Source organism: Geospiza fortis, unplaced genomic scaffold, assembly GCF_000277835.1.
Source record: "Geospiza fortis unplaced genomic scaffold, GeoFor_1.0 scaffold130, whole genome shotgun sequence".
Taxonomy (NCBI): Eukaryota; Metazoa; Chordata; class Aves; order Passeriformes; family Thraupidae; genus Geospiza; species Geospiza fortis.
In genome coordinates, this window is record NW_005054300.1 from 7,708,131 (window position 1) to 7,725,914 (window position 17,784).

Here is a 17,784-nt window from a genome sequence, read left to right on the forward strand (position 1 = left end):
CTTGGCTGCAAAGAAGCGCATGCAAGAAAAAGTCTGCTCAGTATCTTCAATCAGAAAAGTGGCAAATTCCTTTGTGGCTTTTCACTTCAACTGTTGCTACAGCTACATATAAATGTAACTCCCTTGCTCTTTTCTACAATATTAGTGATTCATACTTCATTATTACATTATTATCTCCAAAATACAATGTTATTTCTTATTGAACAACCAGTTTGATATTTATATCATTCAAACAGCTATAATGCAGTAACTGCATTGCTATCTTCATCAGAATCTCTAATAAATGCAGAGCTGATATTTTCATTTTCATTCTACTTCAGAGTACACCCCCCGTCCTTTAAACACCAGACAAAGATCATAACCACAATAGCTATTCTATGCACTATTATTTTTAGAGGCAGTAACAAAGTAAGCTTCTAATATTTCAGTCATAATGGCTAATATATCCTCATCCTATTCATACAGAAATTTCTGCTCATGGCAATTATTTCACCTGACAGGTGAAATCATGTTCTTCTGATGAAGAACACAGACCTACCACACTGTGAAAAGTTAATTACCTGTTGGGACAAACACTGCCATCCTTCAAGAAAAGTAACTGAAGGTCCAATAAGGGCCCAGTGCTGTCCCATCCAACACAGAGAAATCTGTAATACTTGTATGAATAGAATTTGCCAAGTTGTTTCCTCCACAATTAAACACATTGACAGGAATGTGCTTTAATATTTTAGGCGTTAAGAAAATGACCAAGTAGTTGGTTTTGCTGTTGCTCTGGGGTTGGTAGGTTGTTTGGGTTTTTTTAAACAGAGAGGATAAATTTGTTGATGCATATGCATCTCTATCTTGACACCTGATTTATCTGGTCCTATACAATCAGTATTTTCAGACAATCATCTGTATTTTATCCACAGTGCAGATACCCAGTGCAGTTTACTACTGCTACTAGCTTTTGTTTCAGAGGACTAAAAAGAATCAAGGAAAAAGGACAAATTAATAAAAAGAAAAATCAGCAAAATCCCTGTTGTTAGTGAGAACAAAAATGCAGGTAGAAAAGAGCTAAAACATCAGCCCCATGACAGCACCAATTTCCAGAGGCCTGTTTCTCCCTATAAACTTGTACTTAATGATACAAAACCTCTAGATTAAGAATTCAGGCTAGGATTTTTTTTGTGTGTTCTTTTTACCTGTGGTAGTGGTGGTGCTGGTGCCAGGTTCACATCATTTTGGCATGGAAATTCTCCAACAACAGGGCCTATTTAACATCAGAAAAATTAATTTGGGACCATAATTTAATGACTATTTTCATGTAACTGATTAACTGTTTTCTCTTATAAGACAGGTATCTAAATAAAGCATCTTCATTTAAATATTTAAAGTCAAAATTTTTAAATATTTAAATTTTGAAGTATCACTAAATAAGGTTTTATAAAAATTTTGCTTTTATATTACAAGTCTATCTTTAGAAATACAGATATGAATCCATTATTTTATCTGAAAACATGAGCTGAGGTAGTGGCTTTTAATCATTTTACTTACACATAAAGAAAATGTAGAAATAAAAATTGCTAATCTGTTGATCAATCAGTACTTAAAACTCTTTCTCAGTACAAATTATGAGAACAGAAGCAAATGCCAGTGATACATACAAGAGCAGTGCAAGAACAGCACATCATTTGATAAGGACACGCCTACAGAAGTGTAGAGGTTTCTCCAGGCACCAAAAATCTGGACAGCAACCCCAAGTATTCCCTGCCTATACCCATGCATGTCCTGCTCCAATTACCCCAAAACTTATTTTTGCATTTCTAATATATTTTTTTTTTTCATGGCATAAAAGAGGCCAAATGCCAGATTAAAAGATTTAGGACTGAGGAGCTGTTTTAGGACTTGTTATAATTTCTGTAAGCAATCACTTGTCAAGTTGTCTTGCAAGTTCACCCTTGTCTTGGGAAGATACCATTCCAAGCAAGTAATACCCATCTGGCAATACAATTACTACACTTTTAAGTAGTCTTCTTTAGACAGGAAAAGTTTTAGAACTATTTGTATTTAGCAATCACCAGTCATGAAAACTGGAAGGGTGCTTTGAAGCAAGTCTTCCTTACTCAGCTGCAAAGCCACAATTTCTACACTACCATAAAAATCAGTCCTGAGGCAGAAGGGAGTTTTCATGACATGCATGCAGTATGAACTTCTCTCTGTATTACACACCAGCTTTTAATATTTTTGACTTTGCAAACAAATGTTTGTTGGAATTTAAGTCCAGTATAAAATGGTGAAGGATTTGCAAACAAAACCTTAGTTTTTCCTCTCAGTTTATTCCTATTAACCAGAAACACTTCTAGCCTTTTCCTTCTTGAATTCTAAAATGGAACAATACCATTTAGAATGCACAACCGATCTATATTACTTCAAAATAAAACCTAAATAAAAGGTGACCTTCTTAAGTTTAAATAAAATGTTGAACATTCCAAGAGGTTTTTGGGTTTTGTTTGTTTTCCCCTTTGAGGGTGCTCGAATACTATTGTGGACATTCATTGCTAGTTTGGCAAAAAAATGCCCACACTGGATTGGTAACTGCACATTCTAATTTTGGGCTGGTTGGGAGTTTTTCTCCCCTGTCGGACAATTACAAATTTTAATGTTTGTTTTAAAATATCTTGTTGAAAACAGAAATGCAATTTTAGGATATATTGTTTTATTATCAATATACTTCAGAACATTGATAAGCTGAAAAATTTGTCTAAAAAATCAACAAAAAATCTGAAGCACCCATGGGAAGTACACCTAGGATAAAACCCATCTTCTTCCTCTGAAAGGTACATCATGTCCAAAGCTGAGTTTTCTTACAGTGCATTTGTATGATATAACATGGCTATCTGCGACTATGACTTGCTGGAACAGGAATTAAATTAAACAGGATTATATATTATATTCAGCACAATACTTACAGGAATCCATTTCCCGTGCAAGGACATGTACTGATACCTTGTGTCTTCTGGGAGCATCTATTGCCAACAGCACCTACAGTAAAAAATATCAAGTCCTTCAGGTGTAGGAAGTATTCCTTAGACATTATAAAATAGTAAAAAACCAAGAGCATTTAAATTTTAATTTAAACCTTAAAACAGGGGATGAATTTTGGGATGTGCCTTCAACTACTACTAAAAGTCATCCATACAGTACTCCTGAATTATTTTACAATCAAGTTAAGTAATTCATGTACTGCTTGGAAATCAGAAAAACTGTAAGTAACAGAAATTTAGCCTTTACCTATCATAGTATCAGGAATGCAACCTAAAATCTCTGCAGAACTTTCAGTCCCTAGGCCTCCTGGAAGCACATCATCCTGAACACAATCATTAAATTCAGCTGGACTATCCAATCTAGCCTGTTATTTCTGCTGTGGAATGATGGATAATCATGTATTGAGCATTGGTGTAAGCAAAATAGTAGATATTCCTACAAACCCAGAATATGCATACTCATTCAAAAATTCTCATTTATTAAACAACAGGTACTGAAATTCCATTTACTAAGTTTGCATTTACTGCATGACTTCACGTATGCTATCGTACTATTAAAAAAATTAAAAGTAAACAACCCTCTCTGCCCAAGAGAGGAAAAAAGAAGACAGACACACACATGCCCATGCTTCTTCACAGGCAGAAGTTTTTCCATCCAATAATGAATTCTCAAGACATTAAGTTGATCTCATTTTCCAGAGAACTCCCTGAGCTACCAGCTACTCCATAAGTAATGAAACTCCATGAGCACTTGGCAATATAGTGAAATACCATCGTCTATTACACATTACAAACCAGACAGAATGATGCCCAAGTTTTTTTTATACTGGTGGGGGGTGACACAAACAGGACAGGGACACATTTGAATCACTTACATTGGATATCCATCTAAGTTAAAATGTACATTTACTGCATCATTATGCTGTTCCTTTGCTCTGCCTAACCATTAGAGGAACAAAACCCCCTACTGATTTACAGTGAACAAAGCTTTAAAAATATCTGTTTCATTCACAATTCATTCCCATAAAATAAGCTGAATCACTGATTGGTTGAAGAAAAAGATAAAAGAACAAATGTGCAATTTTGACCAGGCTTGGTCATAGAGCAGCACATTTTATATCCATAAAGAAAATATAAATGAAACAAGAATAAGAGCCAGCAAGGAAAAAAACACAACAAAATCCTATCATGCTGTGCAATTTTTACAGTTGCTATTAAACCAAGTAATATTCGGGAAATAAAAGATACCAGCATTAATTTTACCACCTACCTAGAACAGGTGTCAGTATATCCCTTCAGAGCATGCACAAATAAGATTCAGTTGTACCTCCATCTCATTCTAAGTAACATTTTAGCTGCATGACTAACTTACCTTGTAGAACTGTATAATGTCATCCTTGGTCAGGGTCTTTAGATAAGCCACTTCAATATTATCTGCACAACAACAGTACAAATTAGAGTAAGTCTGCAGATCACAGCTGGTTATTAGCACACTGCTTATACAAAGTACACTTCTTTCAAATTCAGATGCTGTAATTGATGGCAAATGAAAAGCTTTTCATTGTTATCTTTCAAGTTAATACTTGCTTCACTAAAAGTGACAGTAGAACCTTGGCAGAAAATTGTAGTTCAATGAGTCTACTTGATTTGACTTACTAAAAAATGCATGTTTGAAGAATACTGATTGCACTGTGGGATATTCAGCAGCTAAAATAGATATGCCTGCTCTTGTATATTATCTTCAAATCAGTTACACATTTCTAATGCAGACTGGCTTTTATTCACAGTTAGGAAAAAGGATGGTAGGACATACTTTTACAGCAATGTTAAGGAATGGCGCCTACATACCCCTTAACAAGTAGTCACACCTTTAAGATATCTGGGGACAATGTGTTTCAGTTGCGACATTCCTTCATATTAATTAAACTGTCATGGACTAATCACCTAATATCAGTGCTGCTTAAGCAGGAAGGTCTCCTGTAGGCGTGCTTGCTTTTCTTAGGATTAGCAAGAAGATCAAGGAAGAAACGTGCAAGAGAACAGACAGCAAACAAGCCTGTAATGCAGGCTCTAAGCAATATGAAGTTCTATATGGAGGAACAAAAAAATCAACAATACAGTTTGGAAAACTAGGTAAGATTTGGGAGAAAACAGTAAAAGTAGTAATATTAAAAGTGTACAAACAAAAAAATCCTTTCACTGCTTAAGGCTGGAATATGAATTTCTGATTTTGACAATTCTAGTCATTAAAATAATTAATGACATAAAATTATTAGTGGGCAGAGAGGAATTAAAGATATAGAAGTCAAGGGAAATAATAAGAAGAATTTAGGTATTAAAAATATGGCTACACTTAATCAGACATTCCAAAGAGATACTATTGATCCAATTATGGTATAAACAGAAACACTTAAAGCTGAAAAACCCCACACTATTTCATCAGACACTAAAAAAAGTACTTGAAGTGATAAGTTTCAATTCCACTTCTTATGCTCAGGCATGAAACTTTTCAGTAGCTCTTATTCTCTCTACACCAAGCTAAATGACAAGTCAAAACTCTTCATTATTAATCAGCTCAGTGAGTCATCATGAAGCAAAAAGACTGTATTTGCTATCATGGAAAGCCAATATGGTACACATAATGCAGAAGAGAAGTCACAGAATACAGAATGAGTTTTATGGAGGAAGCATATTATGCATGAAGACAGAAAATTAAAGCTGTGAATAAGAGTCGAGACATGAAGCTGTCAGGAAAAACTGATCTGTACATAAAATTATTTTTTTAATGTTAGAAACTGTATTACTAATGTGTCTAACTGTATTAGCAATGTATCTCAGTTTGGTTTTTTTTTAATTTAAAATACATTTTAAAAGTATTTAAACAAATACAACTTAAATATTGCGTAAGACCACACAGTAAATAAATGTCAGTCCATTTCCAGTAATAATACTAGAAGCTGGATCTCATTTGGTCTCCTACAAACCTATAACCTTCAAAGCACCATAGATGAAAAAAACAAAAAAAATTAGTGTTTCTTCAAACCCACTCTAAGCTGAGACAGACTGCATGTTAGTTTAGTTAAGATACTTGCTGTTGCCTCTGTCAGCACTCCCTCAAAACAACTGCACAATGCAAAGAGAAACAGGGTTCAGATAAATGTGTGTACTGTCAGGGATATCAGTGTGTTTCTGCCTGCATCACAGGGAAATAGTAAATTATGTATAGGCTGTGTAAAAGTTTAAGTTGTTCCCAAATGAATATGACACTCAACACTCACAAATGCAGCCAAACTTCAGTTTTAAAGGAATTACCATTTGTCTTACCTCTGTCAAAGTTATACTGCTGGGAAATGATTTCTCCCCAGTATTTAGCACATTCTGCAGACAGCTTCTTTGGTTTGTCTAGACGACGAATTGCTAAAGCTTGGATGTGTTTTTGGAAGGCCTCTTCTGTCATGTCTTCTATGCATTTCTCCATAGTCTTTAAGAATGCTTCAACTCTGCTCTCTAAATAGTGTGGTGGCTTTTCAGATTGGATAATAAATCGCAGTCCTTGGATGCCATTTGCCCGACGTGGGCCACTGAACACAATGTAACCTTGGCAAAACAAGAAGAGCCACAAATGAAAAGAAATCCTTTGTCACAGCATTGAATTTGCCAAATGCAGCATGTTTGGCAAGAAGGCAATTTTATGCTAACTTAATTCTGTATTATAAATAAAATAATGTGTTTTCAAAAGGTGACACTGTATTTTTTTAGAACATCTTTATTTCACTGAGGTCAATATCAATTTAGGGGAGGAGCAAGGAGGAGATGAGGCACACTAAGACAAAACAAAAGCAATTCTGTCATCAGGATCGGGTTATCAGAAATGAAGCTGTACCCTACTGCTTCATTAGACTCAATATTAGAAACTTACTATTTTTTCACAACATCCAATCTGAATTCTCTTTGCTGTAATGTAAGATCACTACTTCCCATTTTACGAGTTAGATAAAGTATTATTCCCTTACTTTTTGTTGCATGATTTTCTAATCTGAACAACTAATCCTCTCTTCAGTCTTCCTCTACCCTTTTAATAGCAAATCTATCACATAACAGTCTTTTAAATGCTGTTTTATAGTTTTCTTACGGTTTCCTGATGCTCATGTCAAAGCTGGTTACAGTATTTCAAAGTTTTTATCTGAACAATTTAGGAGTATTACTGTGAGTGCATCTTGAATGTTTCCATTTATATATCCCAGCATTTTACACAGCAGCATGACACTGCTGATTTATGCCCTACTTCTGATCCACTGTACCCTGCAGAGTTTTCTACAAAACTGCTACCTAGCCAGTTGCTTCCTGGCTTCTATCTGTGCCATTGGTTGTTCCTGCCAAACTGTTCCTAACAAATTGCATCTTGTCTTCATTCAAGTCATGTTTTCAAAATGTCAAACTAATTTTAAATTCTAACTCTACCTCCCACACACTTGCAGCCTCTCTCAAATTAGTATTATCTGAAAATTCAGTGAATACCCTCACTCTTCTATCATCCAGAATTTTAGTGAATACAGCATGGAACAATGGATCAGAGCAAAGCTCTGTAGAACACCATTTTCCAAATGAACTATTCTCTATTCTCCAGTCATGACCTTCCAAACTCCTGTACCGAAATGTGTAGTTTTTCCACCCAGGTACTTCAGTGACAGTCTCTCAGTTACCTTCTATGAATTTAGAACTAGCTTGAGAATTTATTCCATGTTTTCCTGGAATTTGAATTAAACTGACTGATCTATAATTTCCCTGCTTTTTCTCTTCCCTTTTTTTATAAGAAACATGTAACATTTAGCTGTGTCTATCTTTCCAATACCTTATCATCCACAAATTTTCCATTATAAGACTTTTAATTCCAGGATTTCCTAATTTCATTCTTTGGAATAGAATGCAGAGCTCATCACACTTTGAACTTTTTAAAAACTTCTAATTTAATCTGTCTAATCTGTTATTTTCCTGTTCAAAAGTAAGACATGAACTTTGATCCCCAGTATTTATTAAGTGAAAACTAAGTAAGCCATCCTGAATTTTCTGATGATTTGAACATTTTTATTTTAATGATTTGAACACTTTGATTTTTTTCCATCATTGCTAACTTTTCTTCCCTACTTTCTCATACTGGTTAACCATTTATTGAAAGAATTCTTGTTACTACTTCTACTGTTTAGCCAACTTCTAACTCTTTAACTTCGTTCTCCCTAAGCTTTCTCAGAAATCTTACTAACAATTCCATGAATTTTACTTGATTTTGATGGTATTTCTACTGTCTCCCCTCCTAAGTGTTGTGAGCTCTATTATTTCAAGAACCTGTTAAATAACCTGGGTTCTATCCTATTTTCAGCAGAGATATAGGTAGTTGAAACTCCTGTGATGAATATTGTATGGCTGGTTCTGCCAGTTGCTCAGAAAAAGCCTAATCTTGCTTGACATCCCTGGCAGCCATCACACTGAAATATGTGTCTGCTTCTCACCTTTGGAAATCCTGTACTCCTCCTCACCAGTATTACAATCATGTGAGCTATCATGCAAAGCCTCTGTCTCTCCTTCTTACTCTGTTTGGAATAACCTCACCAGTTCTCAGCCTTACTGGTTAGGGTAACAATTATTTGTACACATTGGTGAACACCTATAGTCTTAAAAAGCCTGAAATGTATTTAGGTTTTCACCAGTACAGTAGCTTACCATTACCCACACAGCAGTATTTCTAAGATAGGGCTTACAATTTAACAGTTGGACTCAGTGATCTTAGATGTCTTTTCCAACCTAAATGATTCTGTGATTCTATGAATCTTGAAGTGCACCTAGAAGTAGGGTCACAAAAAGGAAACATCAAACTACCATTGATTCTTTAAGAAGATCTAGAAATTTAGGGAACTGATCCAATCTCCTTTTGGCGAATTCTAACATGAAGTTTTCTGTACAGTGATCACACTTTTTTGAGTTGGGAGCCGATTTGAGACATCTTAAAAATCATGCTTGTTCTTATTTTAGACTCTGTGCAGCAGAATTTCTTTGAGTCATCAGCAGTTAAGATGATTTGCATTTACCAAGTGCCCTTTAAATGGCATTCACTAAGCAGGGAGAGAGCACCTCCCCAGGTGTGCGTGGCACTCATGTGCACACACAGTGCTGCTGAGAACTCACCCAGCTGCTCCTGGGTGCGCAGCGTGTTGAAGCACGGCTCCGAGATAATCTGGCAAAAGAGCTCCAAAAACATATTCTCAGAAGTGCTCTGCATGTCTGTCTGGTAATAGATTTCAATGCCACAGTTGTTATGAACTTCATTTCTCTGTTGATATACAAACCAACCTCCTAAAAGACAAAGTTAAAACATGGAAGTTCATGCAAGCGTATGTTCTTACTGTTGACAACTAAAAACATAATGGTCTAAGGTTTGTGGAATGGACTTATAATAAGTGGCTTAGGACTGTTAAAGCAGAATTTCCACTAAGAGCATACTTTTCATGAGACAAGAAAAGAATGCATCATTTTACCATCAAAATGTTACTGCTTGGAAATATGAGCAAGTAAATAGAAACTGGCTGGTTCTCTTCAAGCAAGTATTTTTGGAACTGCAGTGAAATTCTGCATTAGCTGTACTGTGTAAATAGTTTCTAAAGACAATTGGCCAGAAATTATTATGAACATTAAAAATAATTCAGCATTTAATACCAACAACTTCTTTTGTATATGGTAGCTTCCACAGATGATCAGCTAGGGGTAATTTATCTTGTCTGTACAGCTACATATGTCACCAACTCCCAGCAATACACTGAACCTCCTTTTTATAAAAAAAACTTTTTTTACCATGGAAGTAAAAACATAGAAGACCAAAAGAATTTGTGTAAGGAAAAAAAATTATTTGTGTAAGAGCTTTCTGTTTTTGCAAAGAGTCATTATGTGCAAATCTTAATGGTCAATAGATACTCAGAAATGCTCAAAGAATGGTGTTTACTCAAATGTATATACTCTGTGTAGCAGAGACTGGGACAGGGGTTTTATTTCCATAAATTGTAACAAATGACTTGGAACTGAAGTGCAGAATTGTATGATAATAGAAGGGCTTTGGGTAGGCAGTCACCAAAAGATCATCCACGTCATCCCAAGAAGTCCAATTTACAAACACAAATTAAAAATGAAACGAAGTAATTGTCAAGTATGCTAGAAAGGTCATGTATTAGTACATAAATTTATTAGTCAGCCACACCCTAACTGTGTTTCTGAATTTTAAGTTTAGAATAACTTGAAGTAAGTTTGACTTCAAAACACACTCCTAGCAATACAATAACATGCATTTTAAAATGTGAGCAAGGACAATCTCAATTTAATGTGCCTTAAATACCATAAATCAATCATTTAACTTACTGTCAGGAAGCTGCACTTCTCTGTACCTCACCAGCTGACTGGGAAGGAGTGGCTTTGTATGAGCATGCTCAATGAGAGTGTCCTCAACCATCTGCATAATTCCTAATGCAGCCTGGAAAAGAAAACATAAGAGGATTTTTAATGATCATTAGTTATTCTGTATTTAACAGCAGCGTAAGACTTTCCAATTACTGATGGTGCTGTGAGAGAAAAGAAAAAAAATCAGAAATATAGGGATACTGTAATTCAATACAAATACAGTAGAAGTTAAGTGGATGAGAGGATGTGGGATTGTGGAGGGCAAGAATTTTTTTGTGTCTTCCTTATGTTTAAACTGTCTACATGTTTAACTACTCCAACTTCTCCCCAGTGCTTCTGAAATTAAAGCTCAATGGGTTTTTTTTTTTCACTTTCCCTCCACCACTTGATGTGCTCATCTTTCAAAATGAAAATGAGATATCTTATATGTATGTCTGAGAGCAAATGGCATTTCAGTAGATGAAAATTTTAAGAAAACAAATGGTTACGGTAAAGGATGCATTTCATTGATGCGTTGGTGGTGTTAAGACTCATTGCACAAATACTTTCTTTTATTTGATGGATTACAGTAATAATTAAAAAAATATCTATAAGGAGTGAAAAAATCCAAAGTCATTCCTTTTCATTCAATGATTTAACCTCAATAGCTCCATCTCTTAAGGGTTATGTGTTCTTGTAGCCTGCACACTGGAAATTACAGGAACTTGCTTAAGTAGTTTTGGCTGAAAGCTAAAATCTCTCATTCTGCATTGCCATAAACTCACAACACATGTGATTTTATAAAAAACATGCAAAAGGTTTGAAAACTTAATAAACATACACCCTACCAACACCTCCAAACCCCCAATGCAGTATCAAAGACAAAAAGATTGAGGTCTAAAAACAACAGTTTAAAAAGTTAGAGAAAAAGACTATTTATTCTTTCAGTCATCATATTAAAATACTGGCAACAATACTGCTCAGACAGATGTTCTGAACAGGATTACTTTACTTTTCATCCATTTACAGCAAATAAATAAAAGAAACTGTCAAAAAACTCCAAGTATCAGAATAAATTTAAAGAAAAAAACAGGAATTTCAAGTAGCTATATAAATCTAATTTTTCAAGTCCAGATTCACTGAAATTTTTTTTCATGACTGAAAGGTGTCACAAGACAATGTAAATTTTGATTTATTTTAGTTGGAAAAATTTCTTAGGTCCAGGTTAAAATTGCTGAGTTTTATCAGTGGTTATCACATCATGGGTACTGAAGGACAGACTTTTTCTACTTTCTATTCACGCAGGTTTGCAGATAATTTCTAAACATTACACAGCTATGGGTACACCAGGACATCCTTCCCAGTTCTTTAGCTGTAGGACTTTCAATAGCCACCCATTATGTCAAGTAAAGAATACACTTCTCTAACATAACTGCATCATCATGGAAATCTAAAAAATTCTGGACATTCAGTTCTATTTCCAGAAGCAACTGACTTTTGTATACAAACATGTAAGGGATAAGGAAGGAAAAAGAGACTATTTTTAAATTTCTCTGCAAGAAGAACACTCTATAAAAATTTTTAACAAATAGTTTAGAGACATTCTTGACAAAGAAAAGTTTGTCTCTGCAAGTTATTAGCTCCTTTCTATCTTACTTTTTCCCACTTTACGAATTAACTTTCTCCTCCACACACTCAGCAGTCACAAGCATTGTCTATCACAGCCCTTGCTAGTAAACTATCCCAGAGCTGTTCTAACACAAAATACTGTAAACAAGCCTTATGAAGAAAGAACACAAAAACATACAAAAAAGAATTAAAATTTGTATTGGTACAAATATTAAAGTATTTTAAAATGATTTAATATGCAAACACAAAGTGTTACTATTTTAAAGGAAGACAAAACAAATGTTTTCTGAGCTTTACACCCCTGAGAGCTGACACTTGGCTTTTTCATGGCCCGCCATTCCTGTTTAGCTATGTGCAAACTACTTAATATGGAAGGATAATGGATTCTTAAATCTTTTCTAGTTATTCTGAAGATTTTCAGTGGAAGAAAGCAAGATCTGCAGCCCATCATTCCTTCTGCAGCTTGATCACAGTAACAACATGCAACACAGACTTTCAAATAAAATAGACTTTCAAATCCTAAGTTGTTTTTATTAAATTTCCAAGAGCAATATAGAGGCAGCACTTAGCCTACTAAAGCTAAAGTGGAAAAAATTACGCTCTCATACTCCTATAAAGATAAAAAAGTACAAAGTTAAATTATGAAATCACATTTGGCATAACTGCTTCAAGATCTGCAAAGATTAAACTAGTGCCTCATTTTTATGCTGCTTTTAAATAAAAAATGTTTTATTAAGAAAGTATCAAACCAACCTGTTTTGTTATATTGCCATGGAGAAGAGCTTCAATGTGTAACCGTGACAACAGCTGTGCTATGAAGGCCTTGAGACGGGGAAGGGTGACATCTACAATACATATTTAGACAGTTAAATCACTCAAATGCATTTTTAAATTATGAAGGACCTAGGTCTAAATCATCATTAGATACAGTGCATTTCTCAGAGGAGGAGAAATCTGTCATTAGGAAGAAGTGAAATCTCTCCTTTTAAATGCAGCACTGGAATGCTTCCAGGTCTAAATAGCAGCACTCATCATATAGTTTATTTCACTTAGAATTCACATGCTGTCTTGACCCAGTTTCAGGAAAAAAAAAAAGCTAAAAAAAGCCTCCTTTCCAATCATGCTGAACAAACACTCATTCTCCAGAGAACACATTGCAATCATTCAGGTGGTGTTCCAAGGAAAAGCCTTAGTTATTTACTAAACAAGCAGCATGTAGTTTATAATGCTCAAGAAAGACTCTGTGCATTTACCATTCAGACTAAAAAAAGAACCTCAACTCAAATACAGTGTTTTGCTATTAACTTTGGAACAAAGGGTACACAAGAAAAATATTTCAGCAATATATCTTAGAGGACACATGCACCATTCTACCCAGCCTGCCCTTGCAAAGCAGTTTTCATACACAGTGCAAAATATAGTTTAACATATAGAATCAATGGAGTAAGAGGAAGGATGGTTGAATGGGGTACTCATGGATATGTGTTCTGAATCAAACCCCTCAAATAAGTACAAAAGCCAGGTATTCTTCTTGAAAAGAATGTCACTGTATTCCAAGAAGATATCACAAGACATTTTGCAAACTGTCCCAGGAACAGCCTTTTAATACAACGCAGTAAAATACAGGTCGGGAAAAGTTCTTCAGCTATTACTACAAACATAGCATTACCACAGAATGGTGTGAGTTGAAAGGGACCTTAAAGATCATCTAGTTCTGACACCCCTGCCATGGGCAGGAACACCATCCACTAGGCTCATTGCTCAGAACCCCATTCCATTTGGACTTGAAAAATCACTTAAATCTCCTAATTAAAAATTTCTTCTTCCTTCATTTCTACTGGACACATACTTTGTTAAGAGACACAATGTTCTTTATTTATTGTTGTCACCACCTACAGAAAGTATGTATTTTTTCTTTATTAACTACAGCTTTTTATTATCTACAGAAACATAAGCTAAGATTCCCCAATCATGGAAAAAACACAAACAGTTTGCACATTGTCAAGTACAATGCAGATACACTCCAGTGTGCCTGTAAGATGTCAACTAGAGCCAAATGATTTTACCAATGTTGATTAAGTATTGGATTCACCATATCCAGGTTCATGTACCCCCAAAGTTAGTAAAGTTTTGCCTAAACTTTTATATGCAAGTTTTGCCATTTGAGACCTTTTCCATTAACTACTCTACTTTCTTGAAACTGGAGGGCAAGAGCAGCACAGTCAGCATCAGCTCAGGCCTGGCACTGCAGGGGCTTCCCTTGAATAGTGAGCAGAGTTCAAAACAGGTACCCTCAATAGTTAAGTAACATAAGGAAAAAATAATAAAGTGACAGAACATTACCATCTAGAGCTTCTTTTAATTCATCTTTGGTCCAAGCAACTTCAGTCATCAGGAGTCGGAGATAATACATTGCATGCTGGTGAGGTTGTTCAGCCCTGAAGTTGTTAAGTGATCTCATGTACTAAACCACAAAAATCAGGTTCAAGTTAGAAATTCAGAAATAGACTTCTAAACATATCAACATCAAAAAGATACAGTTCAAGTATTGAGAACATTCCCTTACTTGTCAGAACTCTTTAAAAAATTGCGTTGTATCACCTTAGTAATAATGTGGGCTTCTGAGCCTTTGGATAAAGCAGAAACCATTAAGATGGTAGAAGTGTGCATGAAATCAAACTTGTCCATAAAATTAATGCCTAGAAAATAAATTATTGCAGTAAACAGGAGTTTAGATCAAATTTCCTGAGTAGTTGTTCTACCCAGGAAATTCACCTTCTATGATGACTGACCAGGGGTGGGGGAACACTGCTAATAGAAAATGTATTTTTCTCCCTGTCACATACTTTGGCTGACTTGTTTAGACAAAATCTGGGGCATCTGGAAAACTCTCTGCATGTTTTGCATGGATAAAGGACATATGAGAGAAGAACCAGAGAGCTTCTGCAAAAAAACTCCTTTCTAGTCCAGCTGCGCTTTTACAAAATAAGCAAAACTTTTTTCCTCTACGAGAGAAATTGGAAAGTGAAAACTAATAGTTTTGGCAAGCTGCAAGCATTTCCAGTGTAGGAAAAAAGTAACTCATTTCAGGGCACAAGTGACCAACAGCATGCCTCAGGTTGCTGAGGATGTATCCTTCTGTCTGCTCCAAACAGAAGCCAGAAGTTGGTACCTCCCTTATCTGTTTGGCATAGACACAGGGAGAAAACTGCAATCTCCCCAGCTGGTGTAACTTCTAAACCAGGTGGTTACCTTTGCACCAAAGGATCAAGGCCCAGGAGCCAAGACAAATTCAGGGAAAAAAATGTTGCAAACTTTTTCAACACTTCCTTTCCCCCTTCATTTATTTCCCACTTCTTTTATGCCTAATTCCTACTGCAGCCTTTCCAAACTGCAAAACAGGATTTAAAGCTAAGATTTTCCCCTCCATCCCCCTACTTAGATTTCTACTCCTACCAAAGCAAGCTGTGCTTCCTTGATACATGATAAGAAAGACTGACTAAAAAAAGATTCCAGGACCAGTTATTTTTAACCAAAGAATGTTACATACACAGCTCTGAGAAACTCACAGCCACAAAAAAGGAAAAAACCATCTAAAGTCCCACTAACGCAGCATTTCACTCTCTATTTCCACAGATTGTCAGCCCTCAGATCTCCTATCAGGCCAATGCATTCAATTTTCAATTACTCCAAAATGGGAATTTCTTATGCAGCTTACCGCTTCCTTGATAATTTCAAATCTCTTCTCATCGATCTCAAAAGTAGCCATTTTCTCAATGATCTTCTTGAGCAAGATGTGTTGCTTGTCGTTATAACCTTTTACAGAGAGCTATGGAAAAAGTGCATAAGTTGCTTTAAATGTGGAAGATAAAAGAATAAACCCATTACCAAGTCTTGTACAATGCCATGAGCAATGCACTTTTCAATACTTACGCTAAACTCACCATTACAGAACATTTAATAATTCTTAAGTTAAATCCCTTTACCCATCAAAAGGTAACTAACTGACAAATACATCATTGCATATTTGCACAGGAGTTCTAAATGCACAGAATTAATGTAATTTCATGTTGGTGTAAGTAAACTGTACTCAGAATACAGATTTTTAATGAATACAGTGTTGAGTCTTGGAGTACTGAAATGGTTTTAACCTAGGTTTCTCACTTTAGCAGTGAAGTCTGGATTCACAACTTTCTAAAATTTCTTCTCCAATTCACTTTAATCATTGATTTATATCTATGTTGTCTATCAAAGAATATTTAAGGGGAAGTAAGCAATACTACAAAAAAGGGGTGCTATAAACAGCAGCACACCTTATAACCAGGATGCTGCTGAGCTAAAACATCAAGGTAGTCATCCTGGAATTGTAATGACACATTGATCTGATCATATATATTTTTGGAAGTATAAATGAAACAGACTTGCTCATTTAAAAAATAACAGAAAACTTAAAAATTACTGTATGATTTCATCAAGCTATAGAAAATTTCTCTGGCAAAAAGGCATTAAAAGGTCTTTTTTTGCTGGGAAAAACTTCAAAATTTGCTATCTTGAACCAGGAATTAGGATTTGTGCAGTTTAATTAGGTGTAAAACTAAACTTTAGAACACACACCAACATATAGAATTCTTGCTTTTCAGTAGGAAGAATATATTGTTCTGTAGCTGCAAAACATAGCTGAACAATGGATCTGAAGACAAAGTTATTATAAATAAATTTATGACAAAGGCTGGTATCCTAAATTAGCAAAGGAACCCAAAAGAGTTCAACAATCATCATGGGTGACTTCTCAGAGTAGCATCTGCCCTTGCTCAAACCATCAATATAGTTATTAATAAGTTACATTTATTAATTATAAAACTTCTTACAATATGCAAAATAATATTACAAGTTCTCAAATAATATTTAAAATAACTGTGACTAAAAATTAAGAAAATTACACATTTTTTTAAGGAATTAACCCTGATCATACAAACATCAGCAAGCTTTGAAACTGAGGATAACCTCATGTTTGCAGTAAGTCAAGTGAATGCAACCAGGAAATTATATTTGTGTTTGATTTTAAAAAATGCAGCACTCTCTCATGTAGAAAATGTAAAGACAATACAGAGTACATTCTTCTGCTAAAATACTTTGGAAAGTAACACTTCCACAGAAAATTTCGAAACACATTCTGGCATATAAGGGTGGTTAACAAAAGCTTTTAACCAAACTTCAAGAGAGACTACTAAAATCTCCTATCATAAATCTCACAGGAGAAGCTGAATAAGAAATAAGAATTTATCATAATGCCAGTATTTTTCAAGTATTGTCAATGCTTTATAACAGATTATAAAACATGATAAAAACAAAAGAAAAAGCCATAAATATCCAGCATTGCATTCTAATGAACACATGCACAATACATCTCCACAGCTCACTACAGCAGAATTAGATAATTATAACAAAATCTGTAAAGCTGAGGATTCATTCAACAGAAAAGTTAATATTTTTATACAGAAACCAGCAATACTGCTTTCCAGATTATCATGCAAGCAAGTAAAAATGTGAACCAGAATGCAACAATTGCACTACACACGTTCACAAGACACTGCAATCTTAAACTGGTCACTCAGTAGTGATTAAAATACAGTCTTGCATTGCCTTTAATTCATGAGATATATGCAAGGAAAAAAAACCATTAACCATCTCATTTAGAAATGCAGAAGAG

General features: G+C 35.0%; 1 protein-coding gene across 3 annotated transcripts in view; it reads right to left on the minus strand.

The window, feature by feature from the left end:
- Positions 1–1,127: 1,127 nt before the first annotated feature.
- Positions 1,128–17,784, minus strand: part of IDE (insulin degrading enzyme) — a 40,910-nt gene continuing 24,253 nt past the window's right edge. For 2 of the 3 annotated variants that reach the window (XM_005417371.3, XM_031061173.1), the window contains exons 15-23: positions 15,793–15,903; positions 14,418–14,538; positions 12,828–12,919; positions 10,428–10,539; positions 9,207–9,374; positions 6,351–6,623; positions 4,399–4,460; positions 2,952–3,024; positions 1,128–1,252 (exon numbers count right to left, since the gene is read on the minus strand). In XM_005417371.3, the coding sequence (XP_005417428.1) occupies positions 1,143–1,252; positions 2,952–3,024; positions 4,399–4,460; positions 6,351–6,623; positions 9,207–9,374; positions 10,428–10,539; positions 12,828–12,919; positions 14,418–14,538; positions 15,793–15,903 (1,122 nt within the window). In that variant the 3' untranslated portion in view covers positions 1,128–1,142. Of the gene's footprint in view, positions 1,253–2,951; positions 3,025–4,398; positions 4,461–6,350; positions 6,626–9,206; positions 9,375–10,426; positions 10,540–12,827; positions 12,920–14,417; positions 14,539–15,792; positions 15,904–17,784 lie in introns of all 3 variants that reach the window. The other variant, XM_031061166.1, reaches the window with a different exon arrangement.